This window comes from Salarias fasciatus, chromosome 7 (genome assembly GCF_902148845.1).
Source record: "Salarias fasciatus chromosome 7, fSalaFa1.1, whole genome shotgun sequence".
Taxonomy (NCBI): domain Eukaryota; kingdom Metazoa; phylum Chordata; class Actinopteri; order Blenniiformes; family Blenniidae; genus Salarias; species Salarias fasciatus.
In genome coordinates this window covers 1,195,905-1,220,356 of record NC_043751.1, presented here as the reverse complement: position 1 = coordinate 1,220,356, position 24,452 = coordinate 1,195,905, and the positions used below count along the sequence as shown (strand labels likewise).

Sequence of the window (24,452 nt, the reverse complement as noted above, 5' to 3'; positions counted from 1 at the left end):
CATGACTTCATCCTTCACGCTGTTCGTCTGGCGGGTCTTCAGTGTGTGTGGGGTTTAATAATCAGGACGTGGAGCCTGTGAGAGTCTACCGACGCCTCCAGCTGGAGAGGAGCCACCGTGGAGCGTCAGGCCCGTCCGGCGCCGAAACCACTTCATCCCGGTTCTGCGGCTCCGCCCCGCCCCCCCGTTCCACGCCAGGCACAAAACAAACGAGGCCAGTAGTTGCTGAGCTGTTCCTGCGACGGCGGCGGTCTCTCTCCAGACTGGCGGCGGGGGGAGCGGGCCGGGCGGCGTGTTCCTGCTGACCTGTTCAGCGCCAGCCTCTAATGGCTCATATTTCAGCTCCCGTGGCGGTGACGAATGGCCGCGCTCTAAAAGCCCTGTCCAAGGTGCTGAAGCCGGGGTGATCTATGGCTGAGCCGGGCTGATAAATGCCTCCCATCAGTTTGTGCGTGACGCCGATTCATCACCGCGCCGCGGTTTGTGTTGGGAAGTCCATATTGGATTTTTAATGAAAGAAAATATAATGCAATTCAAAGTCAATGGGTTTGCCAATGTCCTCACACTCGGCACACACGTACACACCCATTAGGGCACACACACACACCAACTGGCTACAAGCACACAGGACACAGTCCCTCTTGGGGTGCTGGTTGAAATTGCATTTCCCTAACGCCGTTAAAGCGTCTGGCTCAAAGGGCAACTCCGGTAATTGTGTTTGGTCCCCAGAAGGAACGGCGCCTCACCTGCCGTATCGACAGCAACACAAAGTGACACAACAACCACACAAAGCATCCACACCTCCGTTTCAGACCGTTTCAGACAAAACTCAAAGCGGGGATTTCACCTGCGCCGGCTGGAATGAAGTGTCTGTTTCTAACGAGGAAAGGATGGAGCTGGGAGACGTCACGCCGGTTTAATGAAAAATGTATTTGTTCATAAAATCCTTTACATTGCAGTTTTATTTTACATCAGATCATCAATGCTTGTTTTTTCGTTGAAACACAGCAAAAAGAAAACAAAACCTTTCTGCAGACGTCAGAGTTTCCGAGCTGTGCTTTAGCCGGGCTGCACGGCGCTGATGACCTGTAGCCACGGACTGTGGCAAGAAGAAGTATGTAGACTTATTTTAGCTTCCTGCATGTGGGGAAATGTGATCCGGTCTGCTGCTCTGTCAAAATGCTTGACCCGATGCCCCTCAGACAGTTCCAGTATTTATTGTTTTTATTGAAGGCATCCATTACAAGATGCACAGAGATGCCTGAAAAGCAAACTCAAGGCTAATGACTCCAGAAAACCTTCATTCAGAGTGAATCCCATTAGGATAAAAACCTTTTTCTGGCTGATGTGGACCTTCAGGGGTCTGTGAAGACTTGTGGAGTTGAATTAAACTGGAAGGAGGTGACTGGTTGACTCAGGGAAGAACACACTGACTAAACCTGGCGGTTCGGCGGTTTGGCAGCTTTGCTCCTTCAGGCGCCGGTCAGGTTTATTTACTGTGCACTGAGTGCTCGTGTTTGATTGGCTGCTGGAGCCCAAGACTGAAGTGAATCTCTAACAGAATAGCTTCAAAAGCAGAAAGTCTGCTGTTTGGAGTCAACCCACATACGATTCCTGTACAGAAAATCTGGAATAGCCTCAAGAGAAACATTCAGGGTTTTTTTTCTCCAGCACGATGAATATTTAATCGAGAGATGAGGCATGAAACGCGGTAACCCATTGTGTGGTATTAGATGAAGCAGTTTGCTCGTCTATCCTTGTTACATTACAGCCCAAATCACATTTTAATGCCAATTCAGGAAACTTTCCAATGGTTTACATCCTTTTTCTTGCCACAGTAGATTATAGTCAAGAAATGCACCTCATTAAGCTGTAATGACACAATCTATGACATTAGAAAAGGTCTCTGCTTTCGGTGATTGATGCCGGTGCTAATGGGTTTTCCTCCGTCCTGCTGAGTTCCAGTGCAAAGAATCATCCAAAGGCTGCAGAAGTGGGAGCATAAATTGTCCCGTTACCCTCACCCAGCACCTTCCCCGACTCCGGCCGCTACACGGAGTTCTCTGGGAAGTCTGTTAGAGCGGCCCTCGGCTTGTTCCCGGACACCCTGAGTTCATGGCCAGGGGACGGGGAGGGTGGAGGAGCTGCAGTCAGCACTGTTCCGGTTGAGTCCAGGAACAGTTTCCTGTAAAGGACTCGGCTGTAGAGAGAAGTATAGATGAGAGAGGACGCCACGGCCGCCACGATGACCAGCAGCAGAGCACAGGCAGCCGCCAGCAGACCGTCCCAGACCTGGACCCCGGGCCCTGGATCCACGCTGTCCTCTGTGCTCACACTGACGCAGTCCCTGTGGAACCCGGACTGTGTTTCCGTCACCTGGACACAGATCCGGTAGCGGGTGGAGGGCTTCAGCTGTTGGATGTGGTACTGTCTGACGTCGGCAGGAAGCCTGGCCGTGAACGGCGAGAAGGGGTCCTGATCCTCCGCCAAGGCGGACCAGCTGAGCTGGGAAAGCCGAGCGTCTGTGCTGTCCCACGACACCGTCACCGAGTCAGACTGGACAGACGCGATGTTTACCTGGAAAAGCCGTTGAGAGGGTGGAGCTATCCGCCCTTCCACTGAAACCAGCACGGACTGGAGGTCTGCCCCCACCAGGTTGTGGGCGATGCAGGTGTAGGAGCCGGCTTCCTGCTCCGTGGCGCCGTAGAGGTCCAAGGTGCCTTCAGGGTGCAGGTAGTGCTTTTCAGACGCACTCCCAGGGAGGAGCCTGTCTCCGGACGGCGTCGCCCAGTAAATATCCGGCGCCGGTTCCCCGAACGCCCGGCAGTGCAGCGACAGCGACCTCCCTGCGCGGATCTGGACCCGCTCCGGAAGGCTTCCCGGGGAGATCAGGGGGAGGCAGATCTCCGTCATCTCCCTGAAGTGCACCTGCCGGACCAGCCGGCCGTGGAGCTCCTCCGGTTCCGCGCAGCGGAGCGAGTCCGGCTCCATGAAGCGGACGGCGGTCCTGTTGGTGTTGATCCAGCGGACGACGCAGTCGCAGCGGATGGGGTTGCTGTGCAGACTGACCTCCTGCAGGCCGGGCAGCGCCTCCACGGTGCCGCGGTGCAGAGCGCTCAGGGCGTTGTTGTTCAGCATGAGCGTCTCCAGCCTGGGCAGCTGGTAGAAGGCCCTCGGGTCGATGTAGGACAGTCTGGGATTATTTGTGGCTTCAATTTTGGTCAGTTCCGGCAGATTGTTCAAGGCGAAAGCGTCAATGGAGACCAGCTCGGGCATGCTGTTGATGCCAAGCTCCTTCAAATGCAGCATGTCCACAAAGTCGCTTTTCTGGATTCTCTCAATAGAATTCTTGTTCAAATCCAGAAATTTGAGGTTTTGCACCTTCATCAGCGCTGCCCGGGGGACTCGTTGAAGCAGGTTGTCGAAGAACGAGACACTCTCCAAGTTCTCAAGACCAACCAGAGAATTGTCAGGAATCTCCGTCAAGTTCATCCCGGCCAGTACCAGGCTCCGCAGGTTGGCCAGGGGTCTGAAGTTCATGTCCGTGAGGCGGAGGACGGGATTTTCTCCCAGCATCAGTATCTCCAGGTTGGGGAGAGAATGAAACCACTGGCTGCTGACGCTCGTTAGCCGGTTGGAGTTGAGGTGGAGCCTCAGCAGCCTGTCCAGTCCCTGAAATGCCAAGGAGCTAATAGCGAAGATGAGGTTGTGGTTGAGGTATAACTCCTGGAGGCTGTGCAGGGACGCGAGGCAGCGGTCGGAAAGCTCATGAATCCAGTTTTCCTCCATGTGGAGAGACAGCAGCTGCGGCAGAGTCCCCAGAGAGACGTGGCTCAGTGAGGAAATGTTATTTTGAGACAAGTCAATTTCTGTGATGTTGGCCAAGTAATCCAAATTTTCCCGCACCGTGTGGATGCTGTTCGCCTGGAGCCGCAGCACCTGCGTCATTAAGGGAAGTCTCTCCGGAAACACTGCGAGGCCCAAGTCGTTACAGTCCACGGTGGCAGCCTCGGTGTAAGTAGAGCTGGGAGAGAACCAGGGCCGGATCTCACATCGACACAACGGAGGACAGTGAGCAGCCCCCTCCGAGGCCACGGCAACAGCAATCAGAGACAGTTCCACCAGCAAACAAGCCACAGCTGCCGCCTCCTTCATCTTGGCCGTGTCTCCCCCTCGCTCAGTAATTGGCCCGTATGGAGTCAGCTGCTAACACTGTTAAGTTCACAAATAAAGGCTCATTTGTTGCTGCAGTGAGACGGAGTGTGTTTCCGCTGCCGCTCTGGGCCCCTGGTCCTCCGGCTGCCGGCGCAGGGGGGGAACCTTCCAGTCGAGTCTCTGCCAGGTTGTCATACACTCTGCAGTCTGTCTAGGTGGATGTATCCTTCAGGGAGCCGTGCCGAGAAGCAGAGGGATCTGGCCGAGGACGCATTGTTCTGCCTTCCATCATTATTATCCTCCGCTGCTGTCACTGGTGTCACTTTCCATCTGAGGAGACAGGAGACAGAGAAAAGAGCTAGTGCCACACAGCGCTGGTGAAATATGGAGGCATACTGACATTTAGGAATATTGGAGCTTCTAAACCTTTCCAGCCTCATTTCGTTTTATTGCTCCTCTCATTCGGTGAGTGAATTACGATCAGCCTGCTGTTATGTGTATTATCTGACAGGTCTGGATTCACAGACGGGACTGCCGAGCAGCTTTATGTTATGAAGGGTGGATGGATTAATGCAGATGAGCTCATCTTTTTTACTTTTCCAGCCAAGATATTCAACAAAAGGTGCAGTGGAAGAGCTGGAGCTCTGGGCCAACGTTCAAAAGGTTTTCAAAAAAAGAAAAAGAAAACACATTGCCAGCCTCTTTTTTCCCCAGTGTTGTAATTAGTAGATCTTCTCCACCCCCAAATCTCTCTTTTGTTGTGAGCAGTGCACCTGCACACACTCCTCACATCGCTCACAACACAACATGCACCAGTTTGCAGCGACACGCCACCCGGGGATGCTGCACACACACCAGGATGAACCTGTGATCGAGCTGCTTTGGTGGCTGCTGCATCATTCATGAGGCCCTGAATCAACACTGCTGGTCCAGGTGACGGCTCCGCGGCGGCCTCTGCTTATGTCGACTGCTCTTATTGATGTTTTGATTCATTTGTGACCTTGAGTGCAGAAGCCACGGCTAAACGTAGAGGCTGGCAGCGAAGCCGGGACGCCGCCTGCATACGTTAGCTCGGCTAGGTGGAGTTATTTAGCCTCCATGTTGTCTGCAGTATTCATCCCTCCTTGGCAGTGATTTCTTATTAATACACTGAGTCCGTGGTTCCCACACTGAGGTCTAAGGCTTCTTGTGCTGATGATCTCGGGGGCTGTTCCGATCATCTGCCTGTTCAAATTAAATCTGTCTATCACAAAGAAAAGCAACCGAGGAAAGTGATGATTCTGAAGGCTTCCTCATGAGATCTGTACTCTTAACATTTTTTAATTTGCTTGGTGACTGAGCCAATCAGCAAAGCCATTTTTTTCTTTACGTTATCGTGGGCTTATCTGCAGCCTAGGCAGATGAAGCCTCATGAACCACTGTCTTTTACATTCTGAAGCCACTAGATGGTGCCGTCTGTTCAGGAAATGTTTGCCAGCACACTTTATTTTCAGTGCTTCAGCCTCTACCTGAGAACCAAGGGTGCCATCTAGTGGCTTCAGAACATAAAGACAGTGGTTCGTGAAGCTTCGTCTGTCCGTCGCTTCGTGTGACAGAGCAGCCTGTCCACCGCAGAAACTGGCTGGCAGGTCAGCTGTGTGGATAGAATTCAAACTAGAAAGTGCAACAGCCCAACGGGCACAACAGTGTTTCAAGAGCTGAGAGCACCAGAGCCTCTTTCAACACGTCTAATTAAACACAGAATGTTTTTTTCATTTTTGTCAGTGCAGAGAGCAGTTGGTAGGGAAATGGTGATGGTGCTCGGAGCAACTGCAACCATCCCGTCTTCCAACCGGCTCCCCTGTGACTGCTCCGACAGAGGCACAGCCAGACGCTACAGCACTGCTGCACATCAGCACCACCTAAAACAGTTCTGCTCCAACATGGCGACCTCCAGTGTCATGAGTCCCCGTCCTTATTGTAGGTTTTAGTCTGTATAGTTTAATAGTTGAGATTCTCTCCTCGTAGCCTCCGATCCATCATCTGTTCATACCAATGTCGATTGTTATTGCTTCAACCATATTGATCTCTGCGTGCATGTAAACCAACCAACAGCACCACCTCATGGCCAGGCATGCTCACTACATCGTTTTCAGTATTTCGGCCTTTTTCTGAAATGAACCAGGCATTGCCAGTCGGAACGATGGGCACGGAAAATTCACCGCAATACCACCATAAACGTAAAGGGAATAAACAAAAAAACATCCGTCACCACAGAAACACCGTCATGCATCATACACAGGCTGAGAGAAAACAAAACCACCACGACACCAGACCGGAGCAAAAGGAAAGTATCCAAGTCAGAGCAGTCCCAGAGATCCCAGAGATCCCAGAGATCATCAGATGTTGGATGTGTTCCTGCAGCCAAAGCCCCGACAGAAGTCACAAAAATTGAGCTCTAAGTATTTGTTCCACATACTAAGACGTTTATCACCTCGTTCAGTCTACGTGATCGTCAACGCTGTTTCAAAAATCACCGATCCAGCAAGTCCAGAGGGCATGCAGTAAAGACCCTGCTCTGGCTGCACCTCAGTAGTCTGGGTTTTCTGTCAGGCCAAGCCTGTGGAGTCTGAGGGCTCCAGGTGAAGCGATGGAGTGTCTTAAACTGTATCCGCCTGGTTACCTGCCTGGGATTCCCTCGGATAACATTCTCACTGAAAGCCAGTCCCAGGTGCCTTTCCTGTCCTGTCTGAAGAGCCGAGACCGTCGTGTTACGATCTGCCTCGTTAACCATGAATCAGGAGTAAACAGAGGCTTCACGGCCTGGCTCCATAAAGACCAAGCTGGTTCACCAAAGTAAAAATTAAGAATGAAGTAGCCTGACGCTGTCAAAGCCGTGTCGTTTCGTGAATGATTGCTATGCAGAGCAGCTGGACGTGCAGACACTGACCTGTGGAGGCAGGGGAAAGCAAGGAACAGAGCGGCTGTCTCAAGACCAGAGCTGCACATGGAACAGGATGAAAACAATACTTAAACTGACAAAAACAGACTTCTGTCGAAGGCGTCAGGTGTTAGATCGAGGATCTGAACCACCTGACCGGTGGGGAATCTGCTCTCCAGGTCTGGATCGTTACTGTCACGGCCTTCTTCAGATCAGCGAAGCGTCTGGGACCCCCCGCTGGGCCAGGTTTTAACTTGGCAGTGTTGGGTGGGGTCTGTTGGGGTTCTGCTCCCCGGGTGTCTGTGGCCTCCAGCATCTTGGACGAGCCAGTGCATTAGCCTCCCAACGTCTGTCTGCGTCTGCAGCGCTCTCCCTTCAACGTCTGTTATGTTGGTAGAAATGTGATGTTTGATTGGTCGAGTGCCGCTCAGGTGTGGCTCCAGATTTTATCCCTGAGGTGTTGTGGAGCAGTGGTCTCCAAACTTTGGAACTGCACCGCAGACCAGTTGTAAGCAGCGACATCAATTAATTGATGAGGAATTAATGAGGGCTCAGCAATGAATGAGAAGAGACTGAAGAGCAGGGAAGAAGCGCCGAAGCATTTTTCAAAATAAAACTCAGTGCAGACTGAAGGAAACGGAAATGTTCATCTTCTAAAGAAAACTTCTCATTCATTCTGTATGGACAATATAAAAAGAGAAATGTGATCAGGAACATATTCAATCCAATAATCTGAAATCTTGGATCAGTATCAGGATCCAAGACGTTTCCATGGAGACAGCTCCAGCTCGTGTCACAAACCAGGAAACCATGAAGGCAAACAAAGCAACAGATGTCTGAAATCTCTCAGAATCAGCCGATAAGGATAAAAACGTTGGGATCAGTAGTCAGATATTGCCTTCCTATATTCAGCTGGCTGGTTTGATCTGTGCTCGTCACTGAAAGCAGAAAGCTGCTTCATGAGGTGGATCATTGCTCAGGTAGACCATGAGGTTATCGGAGGGTCTCCCGCTGCTGCGGTGGTTCTCACCCCTGAATAATCCAGTCTGATGTGAAGCTGCGTCTCCAGTCAGTGTTCTGCTGTCTCTGCTGCTCTGAAGCAGCTCCGTCCTGCAGAAAGACGCCGTCTGTCTCTGACGTGAGGCTGAATGCATTTCCATCCAGGCTCTAATAACCGTCCATGTTTACTGTTCGGCGAGAAAAGCGGCTTGAGTGTGAATGAAGCGAGCATGATGAGCACGCCGAATGAAGTGTTGAATAGTGTCTTCTCTCTCTGTGCTCACGAGGTGCTGCTAATTCAATTTAATTTCTCTTTTTTTTCCACACACTGCTTTACCTCTTACTTAATGGTAAAAACCTGCAGTGACTTCCTGCATCACACACACACACGCACACACACACACGCACGCACGCACGCATGCACGCACGCACGCACGCCAGTGTTTTACAGTCAGCATTGATTTTTCTACATCTGTTGAAAATACCAGCAGTAAAAACCTTTTCCTGTCAGGACACACGGTGTATTTTTCTTCCTGTCAGTTCCACTGCAGTGACTGGCGGCAGGCGGGAGATGCTGCTGGACGCTGGAGCTTCACGAGCAGAGACCTGCAGGATAATGCAGTCATCTCAGGCCACTTCTGCAGAGGAAACCCGATCATCTGAAGAACTGAAGCTCCACATGTGACTGGGTTCCTCTGAAATGTGGCTTCTTCACCACTTCAGTGCCCTCAGATCACTTTATTCAGACAAAATCTTCACTTCAAAGAGGCAAGGAACATTTTAGATAAATGTCTGCTCTGTCATGTCTCAGTATTTTGTCAGTTTCTCTGAGAGGCAGACTGAGATGAAACTGCAATGTTTGAAATGAGAACCGTCACGGTCACAGTTAACCAAACACAGGAAAATGATATTTCACACCGCTTTAAATTGTTCTGGATCTTTCTCTCTTGGCTTTTCTTTCCAGGTGGCACTTTTTGTGTCTGCAGATTATTTGCAGTTATTTCAAAAGGGGATCTTTTTCTCTCACGTGTCTGAATGTCGGAACCTGCTTCAGTCTATTTTGATCTTCCGGTTCGCTGAGAGACTGCAGCGGAATCGGTTTGTCGTCCTGCTGAAGGAGAGGGAAGATATCTGCATGACGATGATCATAAAGTGCAGTAATCTGAGTAAACTGAATCATAAATGGTTATTTTAGAGAAATGACTCATTGTGATTAATTGTAGACCAATGAATGAGTGAACAGTTCAAGGTCTTTGAGCTCAGCTGGTCACACATTAAAGGGCTCATGCAGTGTAAACAGTGATCTGATCTGAACGGTGTACTGGATACGACCTTTTGACCTTGACTCTGTTAGTAGATATGACCTTTGATCTTCCCTCTGCTAGTGGATACACACTTTGACCCTCCCTCTGGTACAGGATACGACCTTTGACCTTCCCTCTAGTAGTGGATACGCCCTCTGACCCTCCCTCTGGTAGTTGATATGACCTTTGACCCTCCCTCTGGCCGTGGCCAGAGGGAGGGTGGTAGCGGAGTGGGCGTGGCCTGTTGTCAGTAGAACTCGCAGTGGAACTCGGGACCAGGCTGGTTGTAGTGACCTCAGCCTGAACAGCTTGCTGTTGGCCCCTGACCCCAGTGACCCTGCTGAAACGCTGCAGCATGGCCTCGTTATCCATAGCCTGCGGTCAGCTGAGCTGATGTGGTCAGGAATGTTTCCAGCCCAGTAGAGTAAAACCAGTGCTGCTGGCTCCCATGTTCACCCAGCACCAGGCCAGCATGGAGCCCAGACCAGTCCCAGACCAGTCCCAGACCAGTCCCAGACCAGTCCCAGACCAGTCCCAGACCCAGCAGGGCCACAACGTGTGCTGGGCTGGAAACCCCCTTCGTTTAACGTGTAAAAATGGTACAAGGAACGTAAAGCCCTGTCAGGCTGCCGGTGCTTCTGTCGCTGTGGACGACTGAAATGAAACGCTTCTGTTCTCAGAAAGGAGAAGTGACGTTCAGGAGGAACAATGGAGAGCCTGCTCAAAGACATGTTTTACAGCAGGAAACATGCAGATCAGCCTCCAGCTCGTGGGGCTGAAGCTGTGCCGTGTGTCGCGGTTATGGATGTGGTGTAGAGGCTGGAGTTCAGCAGGTCCATCCATCACATGTCTGCACTCCGTCACGAGGACAGATGAACAGCAGCCGACGCCTTATTGATGGAAACGGTGTGTGGAAGCGCCAAGCCCTCAGCGGCGGAGATAAATAACGCTGTTTCCACGTCGGCCGGACAAGGATTCAGCCCAAACTCCCGTAGAGACCATGTCTGGAGTTTAACTGCCAGCTCATCTGTGACTCTCGCTTTATCTCCTGCATCTCCTCGTCCTCCAGTCGGAGGAGGCGGTTTGAGATGAAGCTGTTCTGGTGTAAACCGACACCCAGAACGCTTCGCTGTGGTGAAAACGGGGCCTTAAACCAGGCTGGATGTGACCCCTGACCTATGTGCTTGACCCCCGTGGCCTAAAAACACAGATCAGCTGATAATTCTGATCACTGCGCTGAATTGATCCGGCAGCCTGCTGCTCTGACGGAGAGAGATTGCCGACAGCAGCGACTCCTAGGAGGGAAACAGCTGTTAGCTTCTCCGCAGCCTGTCGAGCAGCTGTTCAGCAAACAGGACGAAGCTCTGTGATCAGCTGACGTCTGTCTCTGGTTCAGCTCCACACAGCTGCTTAGAGCCCAGACCTGTTAGAACCAGGCTCAATCAGGCCAGGACCAGACCCAGGACTAGACCCAGGACTTAACCCAGGACTTAACCAGGACTAGACCCAGGACTAGACCCAGGACTGAACCAGAACTTAACCCAGGACTCATCACATCTCGATGGACTCCAGAGGACACACCTGCTGTGTCTCCTTGGAATTCAAGGTTATTTAAAGTTATTTAATTATTAAATTCATCCTTTTTTGCAGCTTTAAGCCTTGATTCTTGAAATGTTAAAGCAACACTAAGGAACTTTTAGTTTTTGTTGATTTTGGCAGCACCAGTGGACAAAGCGGTAGTGTTTTGCCTGAAGGAATACTACAGTTCCCATGAGGCCTAGCGCGTGGCGTGGTAAAATGCTGCTCCCGGTGGCGTGCTGTCGGACTGAACTCGCCTTCATTTGTTTCCAGTGGCTGTGTGAAGGACGGATAGCGACGAGGTCATGAATCTAAATGAATCTAATGGTGGCTAAACAATGTTCTATCATGATGTGACGCATGCCGTAAAGCAGTCCGCACATCTGGAGTGTTTCAGTGAGCAGGGTTCCTACCACCCTCCTCACAGCTGCTCAGTCCAAGTGAAGCAACACTGACGCCCTCAGGCTGACAGAGGGTCATTCAACTAGCTGCAAGCCGATGCATCATCACAAAAGATATTAAAATGTTTTATTAAGGTTGAAAAGTTCCTTAGTGTCGGTTTAAAATCAGTGGAAATAAATTGAAAAAATAGTTGAACTGCAGAAAACTAAAATTAAGAAGTCGTTTCTACATTTCTTATTATGTATTTTTCATCAGTCTCATTTGTAAAATTGCTGTTTATGTAGAGAATATTATAAAGACTGGACATGATTGATATTTCATTATTTTTGATCAGACTATATGCTTAGTACTTTATTTTTAAGATCGATGAAGTTTAACTCATCCATCCATCCATCCATCCATCCATCCATAGCAGCATCTAAATATTAGAATCCTCTCTATATTTCCAGGATTGCTGACTTCTCTCTTTACTGGCAGTGTTTGGTGTGTTTGACCTTTGACCTCTGTTCAGGCTGTGAGGAGCTGTTAATTAGATGCAGACGGTACAGGAAGGGTTAACGGACGCCGGCCTCGCTCAGACAGTCATGTGATCATCCTGGATAATGAAGCTGTGATCTGTGTGGATTTCTTCCTGGCTGCAGGCTGCAGGCGGTGTGTGTGCTCAGACACACTCTGAAGCACTCCGGCAGGTTGAGGACTTATATTTCCCATCTGCTGTGTTTGTTCTAGAATATCTGCGGCTTCTCCTTCAGCTCCGCTCTGCAAACACTGCAGTGTGTGTGGAGCGCAGCTCCCAGATTTCAGACAAACACTTCTGAGAGAGTGACCACTTATCCCCCGTCCATCTGCTGCCTGATCTGGAGTCAGGTCTGACACACACACACACACACACACACATCGGCGCAAACACCATGCAGTGTGTGTGTGTCAACAGTTCTTCTTGAATCAGAAACAAACCTGTCAGCCTGCCGAGCCTCCCTGGTTCAGCGGCGGTGAGCTGCTGAGGAGAGCTCCAGCCTCTTCATCCACATTACAGTGAGCAGCAGCCAAAAATACACAGACAGCACCATCAGCCGGGACGAAAATATCACCGAACTGTCCAGCAGAGCAGAGCCTCTCCTTCTCTTCTGACATTTGAGAGGTTCGGAAAAGGTTTAAAGTGTTGAAATGCAATCTGTGATGTTCATGTTCTGTGTTGTTGGCATTTTTAGCCTTGTCTGACTTTGTAAGCGCCGTTGTGCACAGCGTTCCCCCTGAGGGGAGCAGAGACGCTGTGAATGCCAGAAGGAAGGGCTTTAATGTCCGGTTTGCAGTCAGGTGACGTGAAAACGAGGCGATCAGGATCCAGAGGCTCGTCTTAGTGAAGAGCAGCCAGCCAACATCTCCTCAGTACAACAGCAGGTTCAGCCTCTAATGTCAGGTCACACTCACAATCCATACCCTCACAGTGTGAGAGTGAAACTGTGTGTGTGTGTGTGTGTGTGTGTGTGTGTGTGTGTGTGTGTGTGTGTGTTCTCAATATTTTATGTGCTGTTTTTTTAATGTGACTTGATCTTAAGACACATTTTTGTATAAAAAGTAGAGCTAAAAAAGCAAATAGAAGTTTTATATGCACTCATTAGGAAAGCACACACACACACACACACACACACACACACACACACACACTCACACCCTCTTATACTGATGCCACCCTGTATTAAAATGCACTGGAGCAGAGTCCCTACATGAGTAGAAGGCAGTTTTCCACATGTGGTCCAGTTCTTTCAAAGACCCTGAGAGTCCTGAGAGAACCCGAGAGAACCTGAGAGACCCGGTGAGGGGCAGCGGGGCCGAGCGGGGCCGAGCGGGGCCGAGCGGGGCCGAGCGGGGCCGAGCGGGGCCGAGCGGGGCCGAGCGGGGCCGAGCGGGGCCGAGCGGGGCCGAGCGGGGCCGGGCTGCAGAGCGGCCGCCGGCGGGAAGCGGAGCGGTCGATCAGCTCCGGGAGGCTTCGACCCCTTTTACTCAGAAATGTGCTGAATGTCTGGAGGAGCACTTAAAGGCTCCTTAATGCACTGCTGGTAATTACAGCCAGTCTGAAATACAGCAGGGGGGGACGGGGAGGGGGGGACGGGGAGGGGGGGACGGGGACGGGGGGTTCTGCTTAACTAGGCAGGCAGCGGTGTGGACGCCTCTCCTGTTAGAGTCCATCAGCCTGCTGCCGTCCACTGGAATGACGCCTCGCTAATGCTCCATGAGCCCACCGAGGGCGCCATCCTCCCCGGGGGGCGCTGTGCTCCCCGGGGGGCGCTGTGCTCCCCTGGGGGAGGGCTGTCCTTCCTGGGGCCCCTCCCCCCCAGGGGCCCCTCCTCCCTGAGGCCCCCTGAGCTTGTTCTTTTGTTTTTTCTGGGGTGGCTCCTGCGGTGTGTCCTTCCTCCTCCCTCCTGGAGACAGACCCCCCCTCCTGTGACTTCGGGAAGGGGGGGGTGAACCTGTGGAGTGGTGATGATGACACTCTGCTCAGGGCAGACGGCCGCCGCCGCCGCTGCCGCCGGCGCCGGCTGCAGAGGTCTGGAGGCGTGAGGGTCGCTGTCCTCACACTCCGAACCACGGCTCCGTCTCTCCGTCCTCTCAGCTGTCACAGCCGCAACACCAGCCTCAAGGACTACTGCAGTCCCCCCCCCACACTCACACACTCACACACTCACACACACACACACACACACACACACACACACACGTCCAGACGCAGTCGGACTCACCGGTGGACGCGGTGTCCATCAGGTCCCGTCCACCACGCAGACCCACAGAGACGGCAGGTTTTCCTGGCATGGCTGCAGCCGCAGGGAGCGCGCACGTGCGTGTGTGCGTGTGTGTGTGTTTCAGCGTGTGTTTCCAAGTATGCCCTGCATATTAACACCCGGCAGAAAAAGGAGCAGCAGCAGCTTTCCTGTATCTCCAGGAACAAACGTCCAAACGTCTCCTCTCCGGATTCACACAGCGAGAGAGAGCGGCTGAGTGAGGGTGAGGAGGGAGAGAGAGGATGAATGGCTGAGAGAGAGAGAGAGTGGGAGGGAGAGAGAGGGAGGGAGAGAGAGAGAGGGGAAGGAGGGGAGGGGAGAATGAGATCAGAAATTAAAGAGAGGGAGGGAGGCTGAGTGATCCTTCCTCTCGTCTGCTGTTGGAGAGGAGATCATCCATCACTCTATTACACACACACACACACACACACACACACACACACACACACACACACACACACACACACAGCTCCCCTGGGACTGGCCAATGAGGGATCGGCGCTGCCTGACGGTGAAGCCGGTTGGCTCAGCCGGCCGTCAGTCAGTCAGGATTCCCGCCGTATCGCCACGGCAACGCAGAGGAGCAGGAGGGGGGGGGTGGGTGAGATATTAATGCAGGAAGGGAAAAGTTGACGTGAAACAGGAAGTGGGAAGCACAGAGGAGGATTAACAGGTGGAGCTGTCTCCTCCGCATGGTCTCCCTGCTGAAGGAGGATGAAATCTGGTTTTCCCGCCGCTCTCTGCCTGAAGCGTCCAGCTGACCCCCTCACTGCTTCCTGTCTGGTCCTCATGGTGTTTCCTGTTTCCCCAGCTCTCCCAGGAACCCCCAGCAGAAGATCATCAAGCGGGTGATCGGCCTGGAGGGAGACTTCATCCGGTAAGGAGCTCATCACGACTGAGGGTTCCAGGTACGCTGCTGTAATCAGATTACACTGGAGCGCCCCAGAGAGGAAGAGAAGCTGCGGTCCTCCATCGTGTTGGAGACGGCGTTCGCTCTCTCTCCTCTCTGACTGGACGTCCTTCACAGAGAAGTGGGAGCTTTGCTCAGCGCCGCCACGCCACGTTCTGCCATCGTGATGCAGAGAACAGAACCAGAACCAGAACCGGAGCAGGGCGGGGCGGGGCGGGGCGGGGCGGGGCGGGGCGGGGCGGTGGGACAGAGCACCTCCTCCTGTGGATGTAGAACATAGAGCAGAGTCAGAGCATGTTTCTGGTCTGGTTGGGGTCAGAGTGTGTTTCAGGTCTGGTTGGGGTCAGAGTGTGTTTCAGGTCTTGTCAGGGTCAGAGTGTGTTTCTGGTCTGGTTGGGGTCAGAGTGTGTTTCAGGTCTGGTTGGGGTCAGAGTGTGTTTCAGGTCTTGTCAGGGTCAGAGTGTGTTTCAGGTCTGGTTGGGGTCAGAGTGTGTTTCAGGTCTTGTCAGGGTCAGAGTGTGTTTCAGGTCTGGTTGGGGTCAGAGTGTGTTTCAGGTCTGGTTGGGGTCGGAGTGTGTTTCAGGTCTGGTTGGGGTCGGAGTGTGTTTCAGGTCTGGTTGGGGTCAGAGTGTGTTTCAGGTCTGGTTGGGGTCGGAGTGTGTTTCAGGTCTGGTTGGGGTCAGAGTGTGTTTCAGGTCTTGTCAGGGTCAGAGTGTGTTTCAGGTCTGGTTGGGGTCAGAGTGTGTTTCAGGTCTGGTTGGGGTCAGAGTGTGTTTCAGGTCTTGTCAGGGTCAGAGTGTGTTTCAGGTCTTGTCAGGGTCAGAGTGTGTTTCAGGTCTGGTTGGGGTCGGAGTGTGTTTCAGGTCTGGTTGGGGTCAGAGTGTGTTTCAGGTCTGGTTGGGGTCGGAGTGTGTTTCAGGTCTTCTTGGGGTCAGAGTGTGTTTCAGGTCTGGTTGGGGTCAGAGTGTGTTTCAGGTCTTCTTGGGGTCAGGGTGTGTTTCAGGTCTTGTCAGGGTCAGTGTGTTTCAGGTCTGGTTGGGGTCGGAGTGTGTTTCAGGTCTGGTTGGGGTCAGAGTGTGTTTCAGGTCTGGTTGGGGTCGGAGTGTGTTTCAGGTCTTCTTGGGGTCAGAGTGTGTTTCAGGTCTGGTTGGGGTCAGAGTGTGTTTCAGGTCTTCTTGGGGTCAGAGTGTGTTTCAGGTCTGGTTGGGGTCAGAGTGTGTTTCAGGTCTGGTTGGGGTCAGAGTGTGTTTCAGGTCTTGTCAGGGTCAGAGTGTGTTTCTGGTCTGGTTGGGGTCAGAGTGTGTTTCAGGTCTGGTTGGGGTCAGAGTGTGTTTCAGGTCTTGTCAGGGTCAGAGTGTGTTTCAGGTCTGGTTGGGGTCAGAGTGTGTTTCAGGTCTTGTCAGGGTCAGAGTGTGTTTCAGGTCTTCTTGGGGTCAGAGTGTGTTTCAGGTCTGGTTGGGGTCAGAGTGTGTTTCAGGTCTGGTTGGGGTCAGAGTGTGTTTCAGGTCTGGTTGGGGTCGGAGTGTGTTTCAGGTCTGGTTGGGGTCAGGGTGTGTTTCAGGTCTTGTCAGGGTCAGTGTGTTTCAGGTCTGGTTGGGGTCAGAGTGTGTTTCAGGTCTGGTTGGGGTCAGAGTGTGTTTCAGGTCTTGTCAGGGTCAGAGTGTGTTTCAGGTCTGGTTGGGGTCAGAGTGTGTTTCAGGTCTTGTCAGGGTCAGAGTGTGTTTCAGGTCTGGTTGGGGTCAGAGTGTGTTTCAGGTCTTGTCAGGGTCAGAGTGTGTTTCAGGTCTTCTTGGGGTCAGAGTGTGTTTCAGGTCTGGTTGGGGTCAGAGTGTGTTTCAGGTCTGGTTGGGGTCAGAGTGTGTTTCAGGTCTGGTTGGGGTCGGAGTGTGTTTCAGGTCTGGTTGGGGTCAGGGTGTGTTTCAGGTCTTGTCAGGGTCAGTGTGTTTCAGGTCTGGTTGGGGTCAGAGTGTGTTTCAGGTCTTGTCAGGGTCAGTGTGTTTCAGGTCTGGTTGGGGTCAGAGTGTGTTTCAGGTCTGGTTGGGGTCAGAGTGTGTTTCAGGTCTGGTTGGGGTCAGAGTGTGTTTCAGGTCTTGTCAGGGTCAGTGTGTTTCAGGTCTGGTTGGGGTCAGAGTGTGTTTCAGGTCTTCTTGGGGTCAGAGTGTGTTTCAGGTCTGGTTGGGGTCAGAGTGTGTTTCAGGTCTGGTTGGGGTCAGAGTGTGTTTCAGGTCTGGTTGGGGTCAGAGTGTGTTTCAGGTCTGGTTGGGGTCAGAGTGTGTTTCAGGTCTGGTTGGGGTCAGAGTGTGTTTCAGGTCTGGTTGGGGTCAGAGTGTGTTTCAGGTCTGGTTGGGGTCAGAGTGTGTTTTCAGGTCTGGTTGGGGTCGGAGTGTGTTTCAGGTCTGGTTGGGGTCAGAGTGTGTTTCAGGTCTGGTTGGGGTCAGAGTGTGTTTCAGGTCTTCTTGGGGTCAGAGTGTGTTTCAGGTCTTCTTGGGGTCAGAGTGTGTTTCAGGTCTTGTCAGGGTCAGTGTGTTTCAGGTCTGGTTGGGGTCAGAGTGTGTTTCAGGTCTTGTCAGGGTCAGTGTGTTTCAGGTCTGGTTGGGGTCAGAGTGTGTTTCAGGTCTTCTTGGGGTCAGAGTGTGTTTCAGGTCTGGTTGGGGTCAGAGTGTGTTTCAGGTCTGGTTGGGGTCAGAGTGTGTTTCAGGTCTGGTTGGGGTCGGAGTGTGTTTCAGGTCTTGTCAGGGTCAGTGTGTTTCAGGTCTGGTTGGGGTCAGAGTGTGTTTCAGGTCTTCTTGGGGTCAGAGTGTGTTTTCAGGTCTGGTTGGGGTCGGAGTGTGTTTCAGGTCTGGTTGGGGTCAGAGTGTGTTTCAGGTCTGGTTGGGGTCGGAGTGTGTTTCAGGTCTGGTTGGGGTCAGAGTGTGTTTCAGGTCTTGTCAGGGTCAGAGTGTGTTTCTGGTCTGGTTGGGGTCAGAGTGTGTTTCAGGTCTGGTTGGGGTCAGAGTGTGTTTCAGGTCTTGTCAGGGTCAGAGTGTGTTTCAGGTCTGGTTGGGGTCAGAGTGTGTTTCAGGTCTTGTCAGGGTCAGAGTGTGTTTCAGGTCTTCTTGGGGTCAGAGTGTGTTTCAGGTCTGGTTGGGGTCAGAGTGTGTTTCAGGTCTGGTTGGGGTCAGAGTGTGTTTCAGGTCTGGTTGGGGTCGGAGTGTGTTTCAGGTCTGGTTGGGGTCAGGGTGTGTTTCAGGTCTTGTCAGGGTCAGTGTGTTTCAGGTCTGGTTGGGGTCAGAGTGTGTTTCAGGTCTGGTTGGGGTCAGAGTGTGTTTCAGGTCTTGTCAGGGTCAGAGTGTGTTTCAGGTCTGGTTGGGGTCAGAGTGTGTTTCAGGTCTTGTCAGGGTCAGAGTGTGTTTCAGGTCTTCTTGGGGTCAGAGTGTGTTTCAGGTCTGGTTGGGGTCAGAGTGTGTTTCAGGTCTGGTTGGGGTCAGAGTGTGTTTCAGGTCTGGTTGGGGTCGGAGTGTGTTTCAGGTCTGGTTGGGGTCAGGGTGTGTTTCAGGTCTTGTCAGGGTCAGTGTGTTTCAGGTCTGGTTGGGGTCAGAGTGTGTTTCAGGTCTTGTCAGGGTCAGTGTGTTTCAGGTCTGGTTGGGGTCAGAGTGTGTTTCAGGTCTGGTTGGGGTCAGAGTGTGTTTCAGGTCTGGTTGGGGTCAGAGTGTGTTTCAGGTCTTGTCAGGGTCAGTGTGTTTCAGGTCTGGTTGGGGTCAGAGTGTGTTTCAGGTCTTCTTGGGGTCAGAGTGTGTTTCAGGTCTGGTTGGGGTCAGAGTGTGTTTCAGGTCTGGTTGGGGTCAGAGTGTGTTTCAGGTCTGGTTGGGGTCAGAGTGTGTTTCAGGTCTGGTTGGGGTCAGAGTGTGTTTCAGGTCTGGTTGGGGTCGGAGTGTGTTTCAGGTCTGGTTGGGGTCAGAGTGTGTTTCAGGTCTTGTCAGGGTCAGTGTGTTTCAGGTCTGGTTGGGGTCAGAGTGTGTTTCAGGTCTTCTTGGGGTCAGAGTGTGTTTCAGGTCTTCTTGGGGTCAGAGTGTGTTTCAGGTCTTGTCAGGGTCAGTGTGTTTCAGGTCTGGTTGGGGTCAGAGTGTGTTTCAGGTCTTGTCAGGGTCAGTGTGTTTCAGGTCTGGTTGGGGTCAGAGTGTGTTTCAGGTCTTCTTGGGGTCAGAGTGTGTTTCAGGTCTGGTTGGGGTCAGAGTGTGTTTCAGGTCTGGTTGGGGTCAGAGTGTGTTTCAGGTCTGGTTGGGGTCAGAGTGTGTTTCAGGTCTTGTCAGGGTCAGTGTGTTTCAGGTCTGGTTGGGGTCAGAGTGTGTTTCAGGTCTTCTTGGGGTCAGAGTGTGTTTCAGGTCTGGTTGGGGTCAGAGTGTGTTTCAGGTCTGGTTGGGGTCAGAGTGTGTTTCAGGTCTGGTTGGGGTCGGAGTGTGTTTCAGGTCTGGTTGGGGTCAGGGTGTGTTTCAGGTCTTGTCAGGGTCAGTGTGTTTCAGGTCTGGTTGGGGTCAGAGTGTGTTTCAGGTCTTCTTGGGGTCAGAGTGTGTTTCAGGTCTTCTTGGGGTCAGAGTGTGTTTCAGGTCTTCTTGGGGTCAGAGTGTGTTTCAGGTCTTGTCAGGGTCAGTGTGTTTCAGGTCTGGTTGGGGTCAGAGTGTGTTTCAGGTCTTCTTGGGGTCAGAGTGTGTTTCAGGTCTGGTTGGGGTCGGAGTGTGTTTCAGGTCTGGTTGGGGTCGGAGTGTGTTTCAGGGGGAGCAGGTGAGCTTTTTGGACGCTTCAGCTTCAGTTGGACGGTCGTCCTGCAGGCCGTAGAGACGAGCTGCTCTCAGATCCTCTTCCTGCTGATTAACCCTGAGGTGAGGTGAAGTGGTTGTTAGTACGACGCCCTGCGGCTGCCCTCCAGCAGAACATCCTCTTCCCTGGGAGGGATCCGGCAGCTGAACCAAGACGCTGCCTGAGACGTTTCATTGAGACATTTATTCCGCTCATCTGGACCGACAGGTGGAGAAAAGCTGTTGAGCAGTTTTCTAGGATTTCTTAGGAGAAGAAGGAATCCTCTGAACCACTAAGTGAAGTGCTGGTTCTGCTCCCATTGGACGGACTGTTGGTGTGTTTTTTGGTCCAGCGATCCGTGTGCTCAGCTCGGTGGTGAACATTCCGGCTTCTCGCTGCCATCATGAGGCCCTCTGGATGGATTTGCACGTTTGCATTTTAAACACATCCTCCATCGGTGTGGAGGAAGCGGATCAGATCTGTGGAAGGTGGATGTGGACTGAAGGAGATGGAGGCTTGGTTTGCGGCTGTGGCGCCACAGCTGTTTCCTCCTGCTTAGTGCAGACATCAGTCAACCTCTGCTTGTGAACCAGTTACCTCTGATGGTCGCTGTGCACCGCAGGCCGGTCCGTGGAAACAGGAAGTGGTATTGACCGTGGAGCCCACAGAGGCCCGTCAGTGATGGAGAGGCTGCAGTAATGCTGTGCAGACTGGGCTCCTTGACAGTTGACAGCACTCATCAGGAAGGAGCTCCACTCTGCACCGACACTAAAACCTCCTCGGGAACCTTCAGCTGCCCAGCCTCTGGCCCCAGAACCGAACAAACGCCAGGTCCTCACGTTCATGCGCCAGTTTTTGGACCAAAGTTCCTTTTCTGTGAGAAGCAGTTTGCTGCAGTTCTTCCAGTCGTCTGTCTCTTCAACTCTTCTCTCACTGAAAACAAAGGAAGACGACCTGGAAGCAGTGGGAGTGTCCTCGTCTCTCACCGCCGTTCATGCTCTTCAGCGTTTGTTGCTTGTTTCATTGATTCTTTATAAATAAAGTTGACTTCCTGTGCGTTGCTTTATGTCATGTTGGCTCTGTGTTCTTGGCAGATTGATCACTGACTGGCTCTCTGAACCTTCTTTCTCCCTTTTCCACTCAGAACTCTGGGATACAAGAAGCGATACGTTCGAATCCCCGATGGTCACTTCTGGATTGAGGGCGATCATCATGGACACAGCCTGGACAGTAACAGCTTTGGCCCGGTAAGATCTGGTCCTGCTGGATCTGCAGCAGACTGGAAGCTTCCAGACTCCAGGATCTCCACCACAGCTCTGTACTGATGTGTGTCAGAGTGATGGGTCTGTTTTCAGTGCATTGCTTGGTCAGGGTTCAGCATGTCGACGCCCCGACGGTCCCGACTGAGCCTGAAGTCTCGGACGGCTCCGTGCAGTCTGGGATGTTCTGTTCAGATCCGGCCCCCATGATGCCTGGGCTCTCTCCTCCGCCTCCCCAGGTCTCGGTGGGACTGCTTCATGGTCGAGCCTCTCACATCATCTGGCCGCCGAACCGCTGGCAGAGGATCAAGCCGTGTCTCCCTCCAAACCGAGGGCCGCTGGACTCTGAGGAGGAGGACGGGTGACGGAGACAGACTTTACCCACACCTCCGCAGCGAGGCGGCGCTGCTGACTGCTTCTCATGTTTCCTTTGTTTTTCTGTTGACCGATTCCGTCTGAGCGAGCCGACACGTTTGACTACAATAAAGACCGAGGCCGTTAGAAAGGAGCACCAGCAGCCGTCCTCAGTTTCCTGCTTCATTCCTTCTTAGTTTGGTAAAATAAAGGAGTCAGCGCTCTCTTCTGCTCCAGCAGCACTTCTTCTGATCAGGTCTGGGTTCCTTCATCACGCTGGAGGCGTTGTCGGCTTCGCTCCTGATCTGTGTCTCTACATGACGTGAGAGAAGACAGTAATCTGCTGATATTAATACTTTGAAAACCACAAGAATCTGGAGCATCAAGCCAAGAATTCAGAGATTAACAGGAGGGAGGAAGAACATGCATTGTCCCAGTGTTCCTTTGTTTTGATGAGAGCGGAGCCGCTTCAGTGTTTAGTGAAGCCTTGAATGAGCTCTGAAGGAGTTCATAGGAAATATGATGAACTCCCCCCGATAGCCAACACACACCAACCCTCACCAACACACACTCTGGTGTTGACCAGAGTGTGTGTTGGTGAGGGTTGTTGAATAACCCTCTGGAGCGGTGTGTGTGTGTGTGTGTGTGTGTGTGTGTGTGTGTGTGTGTGTGTGTGTGTGTGTGTGTGTGTGTGTGTGTGTGTGTGTGTGTGTGTGTGTGTGTGTGTGTGTGTGTGTGTGTGTGTGTGTGTGTGTGTGTGTGTGTGTGTGTGTGTGTGTGTGTGTGTGTGTGTGTGGTGTGTGTGTGTGTGTGTGGAGAGAGAGAGAGAGAGAGAGAATAACCCTCTGGAGCGGTGTGTGTGTGTGTGTGTAACCTTCTGGAGCGATGTGTGTGTGTGTGAGAATAACCCTCTGGAGCGGTGTGTGTGTGTGTGTGTGTGTGTGTGTGTGTGTGTGAGAGAGAGAGAGAGAATAACCCTCTGGAGCGGTGTGTGTGTGTGTGTGTGTGTAACCTTCTGGAGCGATGTGTGTGTGTGTGTGAGAATAACCCTCTGGAGCGGTGTGTGTGTGTGTGTGTGTGTGTGTTCTTGTATTTCTATCCTTGTCGGGGCCAAATGTCCCCACAAGGATAGCAAAACGTGGAACGACGTGCCTTGTGGGGACCTTTTTCCGGTCCTAAGTAGGAGAAACAGTGTTTTCTTGACCATGTTGTTGTTACTGAAAAAAGTAAAAGTGCAAAAACATTTCTTTAGGGTTAGGCTTTGTTGTGGTGTGGGTTAGGGTTAGGGTAAGGGTCAGGGTTAGGGGCTAGACATGAATGGGAGTCAATGGACGGTCCCCACAAGGATAGAAATACAAGACTGTGTGTGTGTGTGTGTGTGTGTGTGTGTGTGTGAGGGCGTCTCGCAGTGACAGATTTCAGTGAGTGTTGTTCAGAGGACAGCCTTGGCGGACAGAGTTGGAGCAAAGTGAAGAGAGCAGCGTCTCAGAGCGTCTCCAGTGACTCCGTGACTCTGGAGCGTCCTCGGCCTCCTCCAGGCGGTGATGAGCTGAACTCACATCCTGGTTTACAGACACGACACGGAGCTGCTGTTTCACCGATGAGAGGTCCGGCTGGCGGTCAGAACCGTTAACGAACACCGAGAACAGAGGACATGAACTCTGGAGTGTTCTCGGGTAGTTTGTCTTATTTTCCCGTCTCTTGACACACATGTTCTGAAGGATGCTGCATAATTCGTTTTTCTTGAGGCAGAATCCTTCATCTCTCTGCTGCTTATATAGAATATTACAGCAGCAGATTCATGCATTTTATTTTATTAGACAAAATTAATCATTCATCAACCTATACCGGTCTGTCTGAGGAAAACCAGACCTGAACGCTCCAGATCCAGCTTCAGACGTTTCCCTGATCAGCACTTTCTCACACTTCCAGATTCCTGATGATCACCTGTAAACGGTCTCACTGGGTTTATCTCAGGCCTGGGAATCGGTCTGGAACGTCTTCTATTAATGTTTGGAGCCATGCCTGAAGCAAAGTGTCACCATGAGAGAGAAGAGCTGGAGTTTCTGTTAGGGCCCAGCTGCTGTTCCGGATCCACAGCGGTCAGACAGCGCCATCTGCTGGTGCTACAGGGTGGAATGAGAGCTGGAGAGGAGCTTAGAAGAGGAGATCAATTACGAGGAAGAAGCTGTGTGTGTTTGGGGAGTGTTGACTATGATGCCCCCCAAAAATCCAGATAGTTAACCGAGATTCCTCTAATCCTGATTCCTAATTATTAAACAATCAGAGCTGTTTTTCCTGAAAAGATTCCAGAGACTCTACGTTCTTCTGGGTTTATGTTTCTCTTTCCAACCTTTCTTTTGCACTTTAGCCTGACAGTGTGAGGCTGTGTCCACTTTCCATTTCCATTTGTCTTCAGAACATTTAAGACTAAGATAAGACTAAAATAAGAGAACAAAGCTCAGAGCAAGTGCAAACAGGGCAGACGACACCGAAAGGAAAAGTCCAAGTAAAGACTAGAGAAAACTAAAGAGAGCAGTAATAAACACACTGCTGAAGCTCCGCCTCTGTTCAGCTGTTAGAGAACCAGGAACCTCCAGCACCCTGAGAACCAGGAGCTCTGCTGGACCAGAGGGGTCAAACAGAGCTGATGATGGACTGATGTGACCTCTCCTCTGGGTCCTGTCTGAACTCTACGGCAGCATGCTGGATCATATGAGCATTTTTAATCAGTAACTGAGACGTCCTGGTCAGGTCTGTATCAGGCTGTCAGTGTTCACCATGTCTGAGGTTCCACGTCTTCATGTTCCTGTTACTGAACTCTGGATCTGTCCACCATCTTGGATCTTGGATCTGGATTCTGGCTGTCCTGCTCTGGCCTCTAGTGTCTATAGATCTCCTGATTGGGTTTGTTCACAGCTCCGTCTGCGATCTCACAGTCCTGCAGGACTTCCTCCTGGATCAGGCGGGCTGTGAGGATCCTGCAGGACTTCCTCCTGGACCAGGCGTGCTGTGAGG

General features: G+C 52.0%; 1 protein-coding gene across 1 annotated transcript in view; it reads left to right on the top strand.

Moving 5' to 3' along the window:
- The window catches only part of LOC115391794 (mitochondrial inner membrane protease subunit 2-like), a 49,382-nt gene extending 27,759 nt beyond the window's left edge, over window positions 1–21,623 (top strand). Inside the window, exons 4-6 of the mRNA XM_030096148.1 lie at window positions 14,950–15,015; window positions 20,966–21,068; window positions 21,320–21,623. Coding sequence (XP_029952008.1) covers window positions 14,950–15,015; window positions 20,966–21,068; window positions 21,320–21,445 — 295 coding nt within the window. The 3' untranslated portion in view covers window positions 21,446–21,623. The remainder of the gene's footprint in view (window positions 1–14,949; window positions 15,016–20,965; window positions 21,069–21,319) is intronic.
- The last annotated feature ends 2,829 nt before the right edge of the window (window positions 21,624–24,452 follow it).